Genomic DNA, 17,935 nt, shown 5'->3' with positions numbered 1-17,935 from the left:
GACCTGGCGTGGGTCCTGCTTAATGTCAGACCCCTTATTCACTACCAAGTCTGCTATATAATTACCATAGGTTGTCTCAGCAGAACCCCAGACATTTCTAAATGGCGAAAATGACTTCTAAAGGTGATTTTCTGCACTTAATTTATCATCAGTTTCTGAAGATCTGAAGGTTTTGGATCATCTCAATCATTCAGTTTATTAAGAGTTAGTAGTTTAATGTCATTTTTCATTAGTTTGATCAAATTTTAGCCATGTTGGCTAAACACTAGATTTCACTTCTGCATAAATTAATACTTTTAACATAATCAATCATTAAACGTGGTTTTTTATTTACGATTCTATCTAGTTTTTTCAGGTTTGTGCTTAACGAATTTTGATTTTACTTCTTTTTAGCCTGATAACCTAATTAATGATTAAATAATACTAGCTAATTAGGTAATGAAATTCGTAATTGTTCTAGTTAACTGATAATAAGTAACACGTATTAGATTGGTTCCGTGTTGTGATTTAATTATGATATAAATTAAAATTTCATATTTTTATGCTTCCGAGCTTATAAGAAGTATTGAATATTGCTTTGAAATTTATACAGATCTTAATGCAACTTTTCTGATTTTAATTAAGAGCTTGTTTAATTATGTTAGTAAAAAGTTAGGATTAACTAAATAACTAGTTTTGGTTAATTAATTAAGTAAAATAGAATATATTATAGCTTATTAATTGGTCTCGGAACTAGCTTAAAAAGAGCATATTTTGAATAACCAAGTTTGTGTTGATTGCATGATTAGGAAAGTCGCAGTTGAACTAAATTCACTTTTATTTATTTCATTGCTATTTAGTTTTTTAATTATTAATCAAAAATCCAGTTTTTATATTTTTTTGTTTTTTGACTAGTATGTACCTTACACAAATATATATTGACCATTAGGTTGTATCCCTGAGGATTCAACCGTGTTTCTCTATGTTACCCATTAGTGAAATTTTATTTGCATAAGACATACACCACAACTTCTTATCAAAGATCCTGATCAAAACAAAAAACTGCTTTCCTTCAACAAAGCCTAGTGGGATGAAAGAACTAAAGGCAATACTCCTAAGTTTTCCCCTCCTAGTCCGAATGATACATACCTCTTTTTACATCCTCCAACTTATGTATGTACTCCACTGTAGCAAAGAACTAACGCATCATCTCGTTGTATGTTTTGGTCCAATCTTATTTCGGCAACAGCCTCAGTCAAGACCTCTTTTTACATCCTTAATATCCTTCTTTTGATATTTCTTGATCCGATCTTATTTCGGCAACTTATGTATATCGCTCACTTCTGGATTATGATAGTGAATTCGCGAAAATGAGAAATGGGCGCAACGGCCCGCAAACCTTTGTCGAAGATGGCTCGGAATCCTTTGTCAAAGAAGTTCTGTTTCCAAAAAAAAAAGTTAATTAAAATATATAAATTCCGACGAAAGATAATATTTGTTTTGATCTAAAGTTTTTCCAAATCAAAATCTAAGTCGAAAAAAGCTTAATTGCTTGTCAATATTTTAGCGGCTTAATTTATTATACAATATATCGAACTCATATTTCAAATATTTTCATGCATATTACTAAATTTGATATGTAAGCATTTCTTTTTTCGTTTTGTTTTTCCCCAGAAACCTCTCTCTCTCTCTCTCTCTCTCTCTCTCTCTCTCTCTCTCTCTCTCTCTCTCTCTCTCTCTCTCTCTCTCTCTCTCTCTCTCTCTCTCTCTCTCTCTCTCTCTCTCTCTCTCTCTCATGACCCCATTTCTAAGCAAACCCTACAACCATCATCATTATCATCATCACCGATCATCAATGACCCTCTCTCTCTCTCTCTCTCTCTCTCTCTCTCTCTATATATATATATATATATATATATATATATATATATATATATATATATATATATATATATATATATATATATATATATATATATATATATATATATATATATAGATATATATATATATATATACATACCACAAACAAACAAACACAGGTGCATTTGGTTGTTTATAAAGTAATAAACGTCAACTACTTTAGGAGTTTATAAGACATTGAAAGAGAGCTAACCAACAAGTTCTCCTACATCTGTTTCACGCATATTGCAAATATAATAACAGTGATGAGGAAGCCGATAGGAGGTGTAGGGAATCACAAGGATTTGATATCCAGTGAGAATGGTGGGATAACGATGAAGATGAGGAAAGGTTTGTGGTCGCCTGAAGAAGATGATAAGCTAATGAACTACATGATCACCAATGGTCATGGCTGCTGGAGTGATATAGCTCGTAATGCCGGTTTGCAGAGATGCGGCAAGAGCTGTCGGCTCCGTTGGATAAATTACTTGAGGCCTGACCTTAAACGTGGTGCTTTTTCTTCTCAAGAAGAAGAACTCATCATTCATCTTCATTCCCTCCTTGGCAACAGGTGCGATATTGTTATGTTTGAGTCAGTTAACGATAATTAATGTTACAACTTTTCATTTTCATTCAACATTGAACTAGATTCATGGTGTGTGTGTGTGTTTGCATGTATATTTAAATAAGTGTTGGGCAATTATATAAAACAGCATTTTCCTTATTTTCATAAACAATCTAAACTCTTTTAATGACAAATGGGCAATCGTCAATTTGTTTTATTCTTTTCTGAAACTATATAAAGGAAAGAAAAAGCCACACTTAAACAAAAGTAAAACACAAAAAAACTTACAAGCATCACCCAACTCAAAAGAGAACAAAAAAGGAAAAGATAGCAAAAACTACATCAGGCAGAGGCAAACCAAGCAGGCAAACCACAGCTACTCCAAAGTGGAAGTGACAGTTTTTTCTTATTTTCCAATTGATTTCGTGGGTTTCTTTTTAAACTTCTTTATTTATTAGTTACATTTTAATTTTAATAATTACAACGAAAAATAAAAAAATTGGTAATCGTTTCCCATTACGAATAGAAAGTAATATATTTTGAATGACAATTTCGAAATACATACATTTCTTAATTTCGAATTACTAAGAGTACAAAAATAATTTTCAGATGCAATTTGTAAGTCTTCATAACGAAGTTTAATATTCAATATTGAATTATATGGTTCCGTTCATGAATCATAATTAAGCAGTATCAGGATTGATTAGAGGTATATTATAAGTCACTATAGATATATTTTTATGAATGAATTTTGCTAGAGTATAAGAATTGTTATATCCATAAAACTTTCTCTTAATTCATAATAAAAACTAATATTTTGAAATTATAAAATAGAAAATGTGATTATTGACCTTTTTTCAGAGTAAAAAATTATGAATATCTATTAATTATTTAGTACAGTTAACTTTTATTTTATAAGATAATATTTAAAAAGAACACCTAACAACCACCAAATAACATTTGACAAGTAGTTTGACAAAACCATAACGTTTTCGTAAAAATATGAAATACCTTTTTCAATGTTTACATCAATGCTATATATCATCTATCTAATAGAACTTAATCTATATATATTGTGGTTGCATTCAATTGGAATATATGCATCGGCAAAGTCAATTTTTGTAAATGATTTATTAATCTTATATTTTCCGTACTTTATATTTTAACACGCAAATACAATTTTGTATCTTCAAATATTGAAGTCTCTGTTAATTTTCACATATATTTAATTATAATCGATTATTCAGAATAAATAAAATAAATGAAAAAATATATACATGCTAATAATTTGTAACCTTTAAAAAGTTTATGGATAATGGACATATGTTTTTCAAATAATAGATAAACGGTTATATATATATATATATATATATATATATATATATATATATATATATATATATATATATATATATATATATATATATATATATATATATTAGGTATGAGACCTATGTATTGAATGAGTTTATTTAAAAAAATTAACTAAATATAAAATTTTAAAAATTTGAGAAATTTGAATTTATAAGAAAAGTGAGAAACTATTGAATTATAAAAATTAAAGGGGTTTTTTCTCTTTTAAATTAAAACAAATAATTTAAATAAATAAATAAATAAAATTAATGGATCTTTAATTTAATAATTTTAAAATTACATGGTAAGTTTATTAATGAAATTGATATACATTTATTATTGTATTTAAATTAAATACAATCTAGAATTTAATAAAATGAAAAAACTATAAAATAACATATTGAATAAAAATTAATTTAAAATAATCAAAAAATTACAGGTGATAAAATAAATAAGAATATGATATATGACAAACATATATTTATTTATTAGGGAGAATTTATTAGGAAGGATATATAGGGTTAGATTCATTTTAGACGGGTTTAATTTTGTGAGACCGTAAGACCAATTTTTTTAATAAAACATTCAGTTATTCAAACAATATAATATAAGTAATATTCTAATATTGCAAAACAATATTTTTAACATATTTACATTGAAATTTTTAAAAAGCGTATAATTTTATGATATTATACATATTATGTATAAACCTTTGTATTACATAGATTAATTAACAAAAATAAAATTTTGAAATATAAATACTAAGTATTATTTTAAATAAATTTTAAAATACTAAATGAAAAAATATATTAAATGAAATTTATTATAATATTTATTATATTTGATACTTTATATATAAATATTAATATTATGTTGTTTTATTTAATTATAAAAACTGATAAAAATCATAAAATGACATTTGAATATTATTTATTTAAAAAATATCACAAAATAAAAAGTGTTAAAATTAATTAGAGATTAAGATACAGAAAAATTATATTTATTTATTACAGTAGATTATATTTTTACGATAACTAGATTATTAAAATAATTCAATAGAAGAAATTGGTCTGACGGTCTCACAAAATTATATATATATATATATATATATATATATATATATATATATATATATATATATATATATATATATATGTGTGTGTGTGTGTGTGTGTGAGAGTCACATATATACATATAATGTAGCAAATAAAACGTCAACGTCATGGTCACATGATTATATTTGCAAGTTATAATGCAAATTTAATCTTTCTACTTTTGACCTCGACTCGTACTAACGAATCACTAATGGAGATAACAATAATTCTGTTCCATAATTAGATCAAAGAAAGAGTAATATGACATTATTATCAAACATAAGCACTTCTACAATTCAACATCACATGAGATATATAATTAATTCTATAAATTCGGATTATGTCATCATGACTATGTAACCTAACACTGAAATTCTTATTAATAACTTTCCACACAAATAACTGTTAAATTTGTAAATTAGTGTTGATAAAATCTTTACAAAGGATTCGGTTGACGAAAAAAATGAACTGTACAAGTTTTAATGCACATGGTTCAAGGTCAAAACTGAAAGGGATGGTTGTGGTGTGTCCACATGCACCCTTTGAGTCGAAGACACTCCAGGGTCTATTTTCAGTAGTTTGTTTACAAATGAAGCCAACCTCCATGCATCTCATGCATTCATGTCGTATTTTACGTGTAACTTAAACATTATTTATGTAACTAAATTTACTTTTGTGAATTTTAATTCTGTAGGTGGTCACAAATTGCTGCACGATTGCCTGGTCGTACAGATAATGAGATCAAGAATTTTTGGAACTCGACCATAAAAAAGAGACTAAAAAAGTCAGCATCAAATTCAGCGTCGCCGAACATGAGCCATGACTCATCATCTTCAGAACATCAGGAAGTCATGGCTGGATTGATGTCCATTCATGATTCTAGCAACATCATGGCTATGTACATGGATGCAACAAGACAATATTCATCATCATCATCATCAGCCATGCAAGCCATGACCATGAACCACTTGATGGAACCATTGACACTTTCTGATGCTGATGATCACCATCATCATCAGCATGCCTCATGCTATGGTAAAACACAAGTTGGCATCGATGGTAATGGGGTTAGTTACCACGGACGTTATGAGATCTTTGGGGGGAATTTAAGTTTAGTAGATGAGATTTTCGGCATCCCACCATTAGATATACCCAACGATAATCAATATACCAATACTGAAAATCTTCATGATAGAAACCCCATGATCGTGAGTAACAACATGAATAGTGTTATTATCAACCAATGTTATAACAATAACAAGCACAAGGTACAGACCCTAGCAGCAGGGTTTGAAAACTGTTGGGAAGGAGGGAATGACCTAAAAGTTGAAGAATGGGACTTTGAAGAACTAATGAGAGAAGCTTCATCTTTCCCTTCACTTGATTAAATCTTTCAAAAAGTAGATTTTTTTTTAATTACCCTCAAATTTATTTTTGCCATTTTTTTGAAAGGGGAATACTTCTTTTAATTTCCATATTTTGCAGTAGTAACGAGTAAAAAGTTATAGAATAAAATGGCACGAAACATATATGGATACAATGGGAGCCGGTGTGCAAAAACTTTACTGTATAGATATATAGAAAGTGTACATGTACATCATCATGTAAGAACAATCAGGCGAACAGATCATGGGTGGTTAATAATATTCAAAAGTGTTGGATTATAATTGTATAGTTTCCCTGTCTTTATATTTTGTTAGTGTAAGGTTATATATATCACTGTTACACCTATATATATATATATATATATATATATATATATATATATATATATATATATATATATATATATATATATATATATATATATATATATATATATATATATGTTCAGGTTCATTTGAGATCATTCTAATTTTGTTAGACCGTGAAACCAAATCCAAAAATAATTTTAAAATGCAAAATAAATGAAAAAATCCAAAAATTCTTTTTTTTAAATATTATTTTCGGAATTTGAATTAACTAAACAAATAAAAAAAATAAAAAATCCCGTTGTTTTTTGAAAAAATACGTGAAATATTCTAAATAGAATATTACACTGTACATATTCTAAAAATAATTTTCAAATGCAAAATAAATGGAAAAATCAAAAAATTGTTTTTTTAAATATTATTTTCGAAACTTGAAATAACTAAAAAAAATAAAAATAAAATAACAAAAAAATAAAAAAAAATAAAAAAATGCGTCTCACGGTCTCACAAAATTAGGCCGTCTCACATGAACCTAACCCTATATATATATATATATATATATATATATATATATATATATATATATATATATATATATATATATATATATATATATATATATATATATATATATATATATATATATATATATATATATATATATATATTTGATATTTAACGCAAAACAAACCATAAGGGATATTTCCATATATAAACATCTACACACATCTGACTACAGCCAATTTTTCGGCTGCCCTACTTCTTCTTTTTTTTCTTGGCCGATATATAAGGACACATATAACAAACATTAATTGTAGTATTAATAATAAGGAAAATTACAATAATTAAATGTGATAAACATTAATTATAAATAATATTCTTAATAATTAATGTATTTTACATTTAATTACCGTAATATTGTACATTAAAACATTAATATTACGGTAATTAAATGTAAAATACATTAATTGTAGTATTAATTATATAGGACTTTCTAATATGTATTTTAAGGACACACATAACAAGCATTAAATGTAGTATTAATTATAAGGAACATTACAATAATTAAATGTGATAAACATTAATTATAAATAATATTCTTAATAATTAATGTATTTTACATTTAATTACCATAATATTGTGCATTAAAACATTAACATCATTTATAAAATAAGATATTTCTTCCCCTCAAACTTTCTTACAAACTCATCAACTTTTCTCATAAACTTCCAGGACTTATATCAAAACTCTACCACTATCTCCTCCAACTACCACCATCGTCCAGCCTATCACTGCCACTTGCCACCGCAGTTGCCTTATCATCGTTGTTACTGTTATCCGTTGCCTCTTACCGTCAGCCAAAATCGCCACCAACGATCTCTGATCTATGATTCCCAACTTCCGAAAAACCTAAGCTCTAGCATGTCAAAATCTCAGATCTACAAATTTTCGGCAACTCTAAGCCAAATCTAGTATATTACACATTTAGATCTGGAACTTCTAGTGATTCTAAGCTAGAACTGACCTTCTGCGCCTTCAGATCTGTTATGAACTACAACTATCACCACCAAAACACCATATTTCGTCAGGTCTGATGTATTTGGTGCATTTTCATATACTAATATACTCGTTTTTTGTTCCAGAACTCTTAAACTCGTTGTTTTCTCTAGAAGTTCCATCACCAGAGAAATCTCAGTCGCATCCTTACCAAATATGTTTCGTGACCACCTTCGCTTTCTCTCTAACTCATATTTATATGTATTTCTCTGATTTGTAGTTAAACAGCACCTAATCGTCATCAGGTCTAATGTGTTTGTGTGTTTTCAAGTTAGATATCATGTTTGTGTCTATGGTATTTCATGATGGTCGGCGGCAGTTCCACCACCGCATCAGATCTGGTCTCCGATGATGGTGTTTACGTAAAAAAGTTTTGCAAAAAAAGAAAAGATGAACACAAGGCGCTTGATGAAATGCCTCAATGGAATCAGGTAAGCTATTAAGTTGTGAATTTAGCCGTAAATGCTATAGTGAAGTTTTATTTAGAGTTTAATAGTGAATATGGTAAATTAGGCTATGAATGAATGTATAGAATGTTAATATAACATCGCGTTATATATCTGAACAGATATGATGTTTTATGATGAATATGGATTTGATGTGTGTGGTGCACACAAAGTGTTTAATGAAATGTCTCAACCAAATTCGATAAGTTATTAGGTTGTGAATATATATTTATAATGTATTAATTTGTGAATATCTAAGTTATTAAGTTATGAATGTGCATTTTTTTCATGCAGTAAGTTGTGAATTAATGCATGAAATATTAAATTAAGTTATGATTTAGTGTCTGAAATGTTGTATTAAATTGTGAATTATGATTTTTTTTATCCAGATTTAGTATTTGAGGGAAGGATGTTGGCGTTGTTTATACCGGTGGTTGGTGGTGGCGATGGTTGATGGTAGCATTGTAACATCCAAAAATACGACCCAAAAAAATTGTTTTAATGATAATAAAAACCATATACTGATCGTCACATCATAAAACCATGTGTCAAATATCTCAATCCATAATAAAATGTCGTGAACATTTGGGCCAAATCAAACTATGAATCAAAACAAACTCACAGGAAAAAAGATTGAAGTTGTGGTGTGTGCGATGCCATCATCCCGAGCTCTTCCCTTTACTTGTGGAAGTACCTGAAACCAAAACTGAAACTGTAAGCACAAAGATTAGTGAGCTCTCCCAAACTACCACATACCATACAATAACATATAAAGCATCTACTGGGCCTTGCCCACTGCATCGGACCGAAGCCCGGAAACTAACCAGGAAATTGCCCTCTGCATTAGACCTTAGTCCGGAAACTACATCTGACCGGAGTCCGGAACTAACCAGGGCCTTGCCCACTGCATCGGACCGAAGTCCGGAACTAACTGGGACCTTGTCCCCTGCATCGGACCGAAGCCCGGAACTGACTAAACATAACATAGCATAAACATAACAAACTAACATGAATACATACACTGCATATTGCATCGGAACAGAGTCCGGAACACATAACACAAAACATTCTTGAATCACAAAGACATCAAGCACCCTAACTACTGCATCGGACAGAGGTCCGAAACTACTGCTAACTAATCGAGCCAGCAGTGTGGCCGTAGACCCGTTCCTACTGGAAGGAAACTCACCTCGTAGCCTAGCTACTGAAAGGACTGCTTCGGAATCTGACCGCTGCGGCTTCTGTTGCACCCCGGCTACAATTTCCATAAGTACCATCAATCAAATACTGATAATAATACTGAGGGTAAAATGACTCTCTTACCCCTGGTCCAAGTCAACCTAACGGTCAAAGTCAACATTCAGTTGACCTGACTCGTCGAATTGGGTCACCAACTCGTCGAGTCCTTACCCTTACTTTCTTGCTTCTACTCGCTACTACTCGTCGAGTTTTGGCACAAACTCGACGAGTTCCTCTTTGTTACTAATACTCCGACAATCTGCATCCGACTCGCCGAGTTTTATGAACAACTCGTCGAGTTCTCCTTCATCAGATGAACACTCTAGCTGTGACTCGTCGAGTTGTATGAACAACTCGCCGAGTCTGTTCCCGAGGTATGAAGATTGCCTTGGACTCGCCGAGTCGGGGCATTGACTCGCCAAGCTCCTCCACGAATGAGTCTAACCCTCTAGCTCACCGAGTCCATCTTTCACTCACTGGTTCCACTCGGCATAACTCGAAAAGGGGAAAACAGGGGACTCGCGACTCGACTCGCCGAGTCTGAAGAACGAATCGCCGAGTCGTATACATGCAAATACTATATACTCGATTCTGCTTGAAACCAGTCCATTCCGTTCATAGATCTGGGTTCTTGGGACTTGATTAACACGTAAAGTTTCCAACTTTACGTGTAAATAACATCAAATGAAGGTTTTAGGGTTCAAAGCACACAATAAGAGTAGATCTAGAGCTTTCACGCAAAATGGATCCATAAAGGTGCTAGATCTAAGCTTCTGGAACTCAAACCTAGCTAGATCCGAAGGCTAATCAACTCCATGAGTCCTCTATGCTACTACTAAGCCAAGAAATGGTTCAAGAATAGCTTTAGTGGCTTCAAAAAGGGGATTTAAGCATAGAAACAGAAAAGGGCCAAGATATACCTTACTATCTTCTGAAATTCCTCAAGGATTTAGGATCTCCTTCTTCTCCTCTTGATCTACCTTCCTTTTTCTCTCAAGATCTTCAAAGAAACACACAAAAATGCAAAGAGGGCTCTAGGGTTTCGAGAATGATGCTCTGAGGGGTGATGGGGGCTGACTAAAGGCCCCAAAAGTTGTTTAAATAGGGTGAAAACCCTTGAAATTAGGGTTTCATCCAGACCGGCGGACTCGCCGAGTCCGGAATATGGACTTGTCGAGTCGCCAACTTAAACGTGCTCGAAATCCCGAATCTACTCGACGAGTCTAGCTACTGACTCGTCGAGTTCCCCCTAAAACTTGAAGAAAATAAATATATAAATATCATACCAGAATTGGGGTGTTACAATCCTCCCCCACTTGTCTCAGACTTCGTCCTCAAAGTCTGCTGCCGCTAAATCTAGGAACAACTCTAGGTAATGCCCCCGCATCTCCTCCTCGGACTCCCACGTCCACTCTGAACCCTTTCGGTGCTTCCACTGCACCTTCACTAGCTGAATCACCTTGTTCCTCAAGGTCTTCACCTTCCGATCTAAGATCGCAACTGGTCTCTCGACATAGTTCAGGCTGCTATCAACCTGAATATCCTCAATGGGCACAATTGCCGACTCGTCCACCAAACACTTCCTCAACTGAGAAACATGGAAAGTGTTGTGGATCTGGCTAAGCTCTGATGGAAGATCCAATCGATAAGCAACCCGACCCACCCGGGCCAAAACCCTAGAAGGACCAATGAACCTGGGGCCCAGCTTGCCCCTCTTCCGAAACCTGATAACACCCTTCCAGGGTGATACCTTCAGGAGGACCATATCGCCCACCTGGAACTCCAAATCTGAACGTCTTCTATCGGCGTAACTTTTCTACCGACTCTATGCAGTTTGCAGTCTGCCACGAACCTGCTGGATCAACTCAGTCATCTTGAGCACCACTTCGGTGCTCCCAATGACTTGCTAACCGACCTCGCCCCAATAAATCGGGGTCCTGCACTTCCTCCCATAGAGCATCTCGAAAGGAGGTCGATCAATACTCACGTGGTAACTGTTGTTATACGAAAATTCCGCTAACGGAAGATACGTATCCCAACTGCCACCGAAGTCTAGAACACATGCCCGCAGCATGTCCTCGAGAGTCTGAATTGTTCTCTCACTCTGCCTGTCCTTCTGAGGATGGAAAGCGGTGCTAAAATGGAGACGAGTGCCCATCTCGTCGTGAAATCGCTTCCAAAATCTGGAAGTAAAACAGACATCTCGGTCTGACACTACTGAAACAGGCACTCCATGACATGCCACCACCTCTCTCACATAAATATCAGCTAACGTTTCTGCTGATATACTCTCCTAGATCGGTATAAAATGAGCACTCTTCGTCAACCGATCCACTATAACCCATATAGAATCCACTCCACGCGCAGTCATGGCAAGCTTCGTGATGAAATCCATGGTAATGTCTTCCCATTTCCACACTGGAATGTCTAACGGCTGCCTCTTTCCATGAGGTCTTTGGTGTTCTACCTTAACCTTTCTGCAGGTCAGGCACCTCTCCACATACCAGGCGACATCCCGCTTCATGCAGGGCCACCAATAATAGGGTCGAAGATCTCTATACATCTTCGCCGCCCCTGGATGAATGGAAAATCGAGACTTATGAGCCTCATCCATCAACACTTTCCGTACTCCACCCCAGTACGACACCCAAACTCTACCGTGAAGGGTCAACAATCCTCTACTATCATAGTCAAAAGAAGCTACTCGGCCCACGATCCTCTCACACTTTTGTCTCTCCTCCTTGAGGCCCTCTACCTGTGCCTCCTTGATTTGCTCCAATAATTGAGTAATCACCGTCATCCTCAAAAAAATGTCTCTGATTGGGGCCACTACTCCCTTGTGGCTCAGGGCGTCGGCCACTACGTTGGACTTCCCTGGGTGATAAAGGATCTCACAATCATAATCCTTCAACACATCTAACCATCACCTCTGCCTCATGTTCAGATTCGGCTGATCCATGAGGTACCTCAAGCTCTTGTGATCCGTGTAAATGGTACAACGGACCCCATAAAGGTAATGCCTCCAAATCTTGAGGGCAAGCACCACTGCCCCCAACTCTAAATCATGCGTAGGATAATTAGCCTCGTGAGGCTTCAACTACCTCGAGGCGTAAGCTATCACAGGGCCTCGCTGCATGAACATTGCTCCCATACCGGTGATCGAGGCATCACAGTAGACTACAAAATCCTCTACTCCTTCTGCCAGGGTAAGAATCGGTGCCTCGCACAATCTCTGCCTGAGGGTCTCAAACGCTACCTACTGCTCAGGCGCCCAACGAAACGCTACCAACTTCTTGGTCAGTCGGGTGAGCGGTATTGTTATCTTGGAGAAATCCTGGATGAATCTCCTGTAATACCCTGCCAAACCTAGGAAACTCCGAATCTCGGATGGAGACTTCGGGACCTCCCACTGCATCACGACCTCAATCTTGGCCGGATCTACCAAAATACCCTTCTGGTTGACGAGGTGACCAAGGAACTGCACCTCGAGCAACCAGAACTCGCACTTGGAGAACTTTGTGAAAAGTCTCTCCCTCCTCAAAACTTCTAGCACCTCTCTCAGGTGCTCCTCATGCTGCTCCTGAGTCTTGGAATACACCAAGATATCGTCTATGAATACTATCACAGACCGATCCAGCATCGGCCTGCACACGCGGTTCATGAGGTCCATGAACGCGGCCGGAGCGTTGGTGAGCCCAAACGACATCACCACAATCTCATAATGACCATACCTGGTCCTGAAGGCAGTCTTCTGCACATCCCCACCTCTGACCCGCATCTGGTGATATCCGGAGCGTAAATCGATCTTGGAAAACCAAGACACTCCCTGAAGCTGATCAAACAAATCATCTATCCTTGGATGTGGGTAACGGTTCTTCACCGTTACCTTATTCAGCTCTCGGTAATCTATACACATGCGGTGCGACCCGTCCTTTTTCTTCACGAATAAAATTGGTGCACCCAGGGTGAACTGCTCGGCCTGATAAATCCCTTGTCTAGCAGCTCTTGCAGCTGCGTAGACAACTCCTAAATCTTTGGGGGAGCCAACCGATACGGTGCCTTGGCTATCGGAGCCACACCAGGGATTAGATCAATCCCGAACTCAACCTGTCTCTCAGGAGGTATCCCCGGCAAATCCTCCGGAAATACATCCGAGTAGTCTCGCACCACCGGAACATCATCAACTGTCATCTTGCCCTTCTCCCGGGCATCTAAGACATAGGCAATATAGCCGGTGCAACCCTGCTGAAAGTAGCGTCTCGCTCTCGTTGCTGAACACAGAATTGGTCCGCGCTGTAGCTTCTCGCCCTGAATCACTAACTCTCCCTCATTGGGAGTGTGAACCCTTACCAACTGTAGCTCACAATATATCACCGCCCCATTGGGGCTCAGCCAATCCATGCCTACTATGACCTTATTCCCTCGCAGGGGAATAGGGACCAAGTCCACCGGAAATTGCTCATCGAATAACTGTAGGGAGCACCCTCTGTGTACCCTTGCAACCCTAACGGTCCTATCAGCTGCTATCTCAACCTCAAGTAGACAATCTAGCTCCCCTGGAGCTCTGCTAAACCTCTTGTTAAGTTCAAGAGAGACGAATGATCGGGTAGCTCCCGAATCAAAAAATATTGTAGCTGAAATGCCGTTCACCGAGAACGACCCTATACAAAACATATAATCATAAGAAACAATCAAAAATAAATAATGAGATAAGGGAAAAATACATACCCGCCACCACATCAGGAGCCGCTCGCGCCTCCTACGCTGTCAGCTGGAAAGCCCTACTCTTCGCCACCAGCGTCTCGACTCGGCCCTGACGGCCATCTGAAATCCTCAAGGTAGCAGGAGCAGGTGCTGACACCTTCCCTGCAGCCGCTAAACTCAGACACTAGGACTTTTTATGGCCCCTCTGATTGCACTAAAAGCAAATCAGATCTGATGCCGCAACGGTGGTAGTAGTGGCTGTACAATATCTTCTCATATGCCCAGTTCGACCGTAATTGTAGCAGCCGGCACTCCCTGCCTTGCACGTCCCATCGTGCAATCTCCCACACTTGCCACATCTAGCGTGGCTCTGCTGACTCCTAGCTCTGTGATCTGAACCCTTGGGCTTTTTGCCCAAACTCCCTGAACCTGGAGCCGCCTTCGGCTTCCTCTTTCTCTCCATCTCAAGATCAATCTCTCTCTCTCTCTCTCTCTCTCTCTCTCGCCCTAGCAATCATGTCATCCAGCGTCTTACAGCTGGACCGGCTCACGAACTGGTAGATATCACTCTGCAGCATCTCATGATAACGGGCTTTCTTCATTTCCTCATCAGCTGCGTATTGAGGAACGAGAAGTGCCCTCAATAACCGGTGCGAAATCAGCTCTGAACCTGGTAGAAAAGTCTATCCAAGTCATGGCATCCAAAGCTGCGTCATCCCCGATGGCATGACCAACCTCCTCCCACCAATCTTGTGCCCTATCCTTCAGAAGACAGGACGCCAATCTGACCTTGTCCCCCTCGGGACATCTGCTCGTGCGGAATGCATTGGCCACATCCGCCAACCATCTGGTACTCGTAATGGGGTCCCGCGCCCCGTGGTAATCTGGAGCTCCACATACACTGAACTCCCTGAAGGTAAGCGTGCGCGACCCCATCATGGCCGCTACCTCAGCACGGAAAGTGCTCAATCTCTCGTCCATCAACTCTAAGATACCCTCCTTGATCGAACCAAAGATCACAGGAGTCTGCTCAAGTATGGTGCGAGTAATCTCTGAAGAGAGAAACTCGCTAGTCTGCTCATCCATCTGCCCGGCCTCCGGGTCTGATCCTGATCCCCCTTTAGCACCTGAACTGCCGATTGCTGGTCGAGGGCGCAATACCACCATTCTGAAAACACATCATAATAAACTTTAGGATCATAAATATATCTCGAGGGATCACTACTATCACAAGTTTCCTAGTCTCATCTCAGCTTTCTTGATTTGAGTACGGATCCTCTACTTTCAGTACTACGGGCCCATACTACCTTCCATATCTATTCGTACTTTCCTCAAGAACTGCCTTGACTCCACCAAGTCACTTTACAGCTACTAATCTCTGCTACTACCTTCCTAGGCTTGCCCTAGGGAACTTCTGACTCCACCCAAACCAGTCCTCAGCTGCTGAAGGCCTCCTTGTAATGCCAATTAGTCATTACCTGAATACCATCACATGTGGTGAGGCTCAGATAATCCTACTACGGTCAGACTCATACCAGAGCTGCACAATAGGGCCAAATCTAACACTATGAGATTATTCAACCCTGTTCAAATGTGACATGACGTATTCACCTAATGGCTAACTCCCATCACTCAGAGCCCCACAAAGCACAAGGAAAGCGGCATTCAGACACAGAAAAGCTACTCAAGCAACTCTATCCGCATAACAAGGATCTGTACTGGCATACAATGCTAAGCTCATGATATCAAGCATAACCTAAACAGGCTATCCTACTACTGCCTACTCAACTAGTATGCAATTCTCATAAATCTGAAGCACATATAGCAGGCACATAAGGCGTCCTCCTATATCCTTAGTCCTATTCTAGCATGCTGTTCTACTGAAACTGAAACTGATAACTCATAACATAAACTTGTATGGGTAAGTTGGGAGTACTTACTTGAGCTCGGCTGATCACATGCACCACACCCCCTTTCTCTTTTCAAAGTTCTTTTCTTTCTAAAATTTCTTTTCACTTTTCTAAAACTCTTTTCTTTTGAAAACATTTAACCACTTCCTTAGTTTGAGTTCAGACACACCCGGAAGTGTGCCCGAATCCCTCAAACCAAGGCTTTGATACCAACTTGTAACATCCAAAAATACGACCCAAAAAAATTGATTTAATGATAATAAAAACCATATACTGATCGTCACATCATAAAACCATGTGTCAAATATCTCAATCCATAATAAAATGTTGTGAACATTTGTGCCAAATCAAACTATGAATCAAAACAAACTCCCAGGAAAAAGATTGAAGTTGTGGTGTGTGCGATGCCATCATCCCGAGCTCTTACCTTTACTTGCGGAAGTACCTGAAACCAAAATTGAAACTGTAAGCACAAAGCTTAGTGAGCTCCCCCAAACTACCACATACCATACAATAACATATAAAGCATCTACTGGGCCTTGCCCACTGCATCGGACCGAAGCCCGGAAACTAACCAGGGCATTGCCCTCTGCATCAGACCGTAGTCCGGAAACTGCATCAGACCGGAGTCCGAAACTAGTAAGGGCCTTGCCCACTGCATCGGACCAATGTTCGGAACTGATTGGGACCTTGTCCCCTGCATCGGACCGAAGCCCGGAACTGACTGGGCATAACATAGCATAAGCATATCAACTAACATGAATACATACACTGCATATTGCATCGGAACAGAGTCCGGAACACATAACACAAAACATGCTTTAATCACAAAGACATCAAGCACCCTAACTACTGCATCGGACCGAGGTCCGAAACTACTGCTAACTAATCGGGCCGGAAGTGTGGCCGTAGACCCGTTCCTAATAGAAGGAAACTCACCTCGTTGCCTAGCTGCTGAAAGGACTGCTCCGGAATCTGAACGCTGCGACTTCTGTTGCACCCCGGCTACAATTTCTATAAGTACCATCAATCAAATACTGATAATAATACTGAGGGTAAAATGACTCTCTTACCCCTGGTGCAAGTCAACCTAACGGTCAAAGTCAACATTCAGTTGACCTGACTCGTCGAGTTGGGTCACCAACTTGTCGAGTACTTACTCTTACTTTCTTGCTTCTACTCGCTACTACTCGTCGAGTTTTGGCACAAACTCGGCGAGTTCCTCTTTGTTACTAATACTCCGACAATCTGCATCCAACAAGCCGAGTTGTATGAACAACTCGTCGAGTTCTCCTTCATCAGATGAACACTCTAGCTGTGACTCGCCGAGTTGTATGAAAAACTCGCTGAGTCTGTTCCCGAGGTATGAAGATTGCCTTGGACTCGCCGAGTCAAGGTATTGACTCGCCAAGCTCCTCCACGAATGAGTCTAACCCTCTAGCTCACCGAGTCTATCTCTCACTCACTGGTTCCACTCGGTATAACTCGAAAAGGG

General features: G+C 37.6%; 1 protein-coding gene across 1 annotated transcript; it reads left to right on the top strand.

The window, feature by feature from the left end:
* The first annotated feature begins 2,039 nt into the window (after nucleotides 1-2,039).
* Nucleotides 2,040-6,544, top strand: LOC111877454 (transcription factor MYB46). Its single transcript, XM_023873973.3, has 2 exons — nucleotides 2,040-2,452; nucleotides 5,588-6,544. Exons 1-2 carry the CDS (start codon nucleotides 2,148-2,150, stop codon nucleotides 6,279-6,281), a joined length of 999 nt encoding a protein of 332 aa, XP_023729741.1. The 5' UTR covers nucleotides 2,040-2,147; the 3' UTR covers nucleotides 6,282-6,544.
* The last annotated feature ends 11,391 nt before the right edge of the window (nucleotides 6,545-17,935 follow it).

Source organism: Lactuca sativa, chromosome 6 (assembly GCF_002870075.4).
Source record: "Lactuca sativa cultivar Salinas chromosome 6, Lsat_Salinas_v11, whole genome shotgun sequence".
Taxonomy (NCBI): domain Eukaryota; kingdom Viridiplantae; phylum Streptophyta; class Magnoliopsida; order Asterales; family Asteraceae; genus Lactuca; species Lactuca sativa.
Note: the sequence above shows the minus strand (reverse complement) of the source record. Positions and strands in the feature narration are given on the sequence as shown.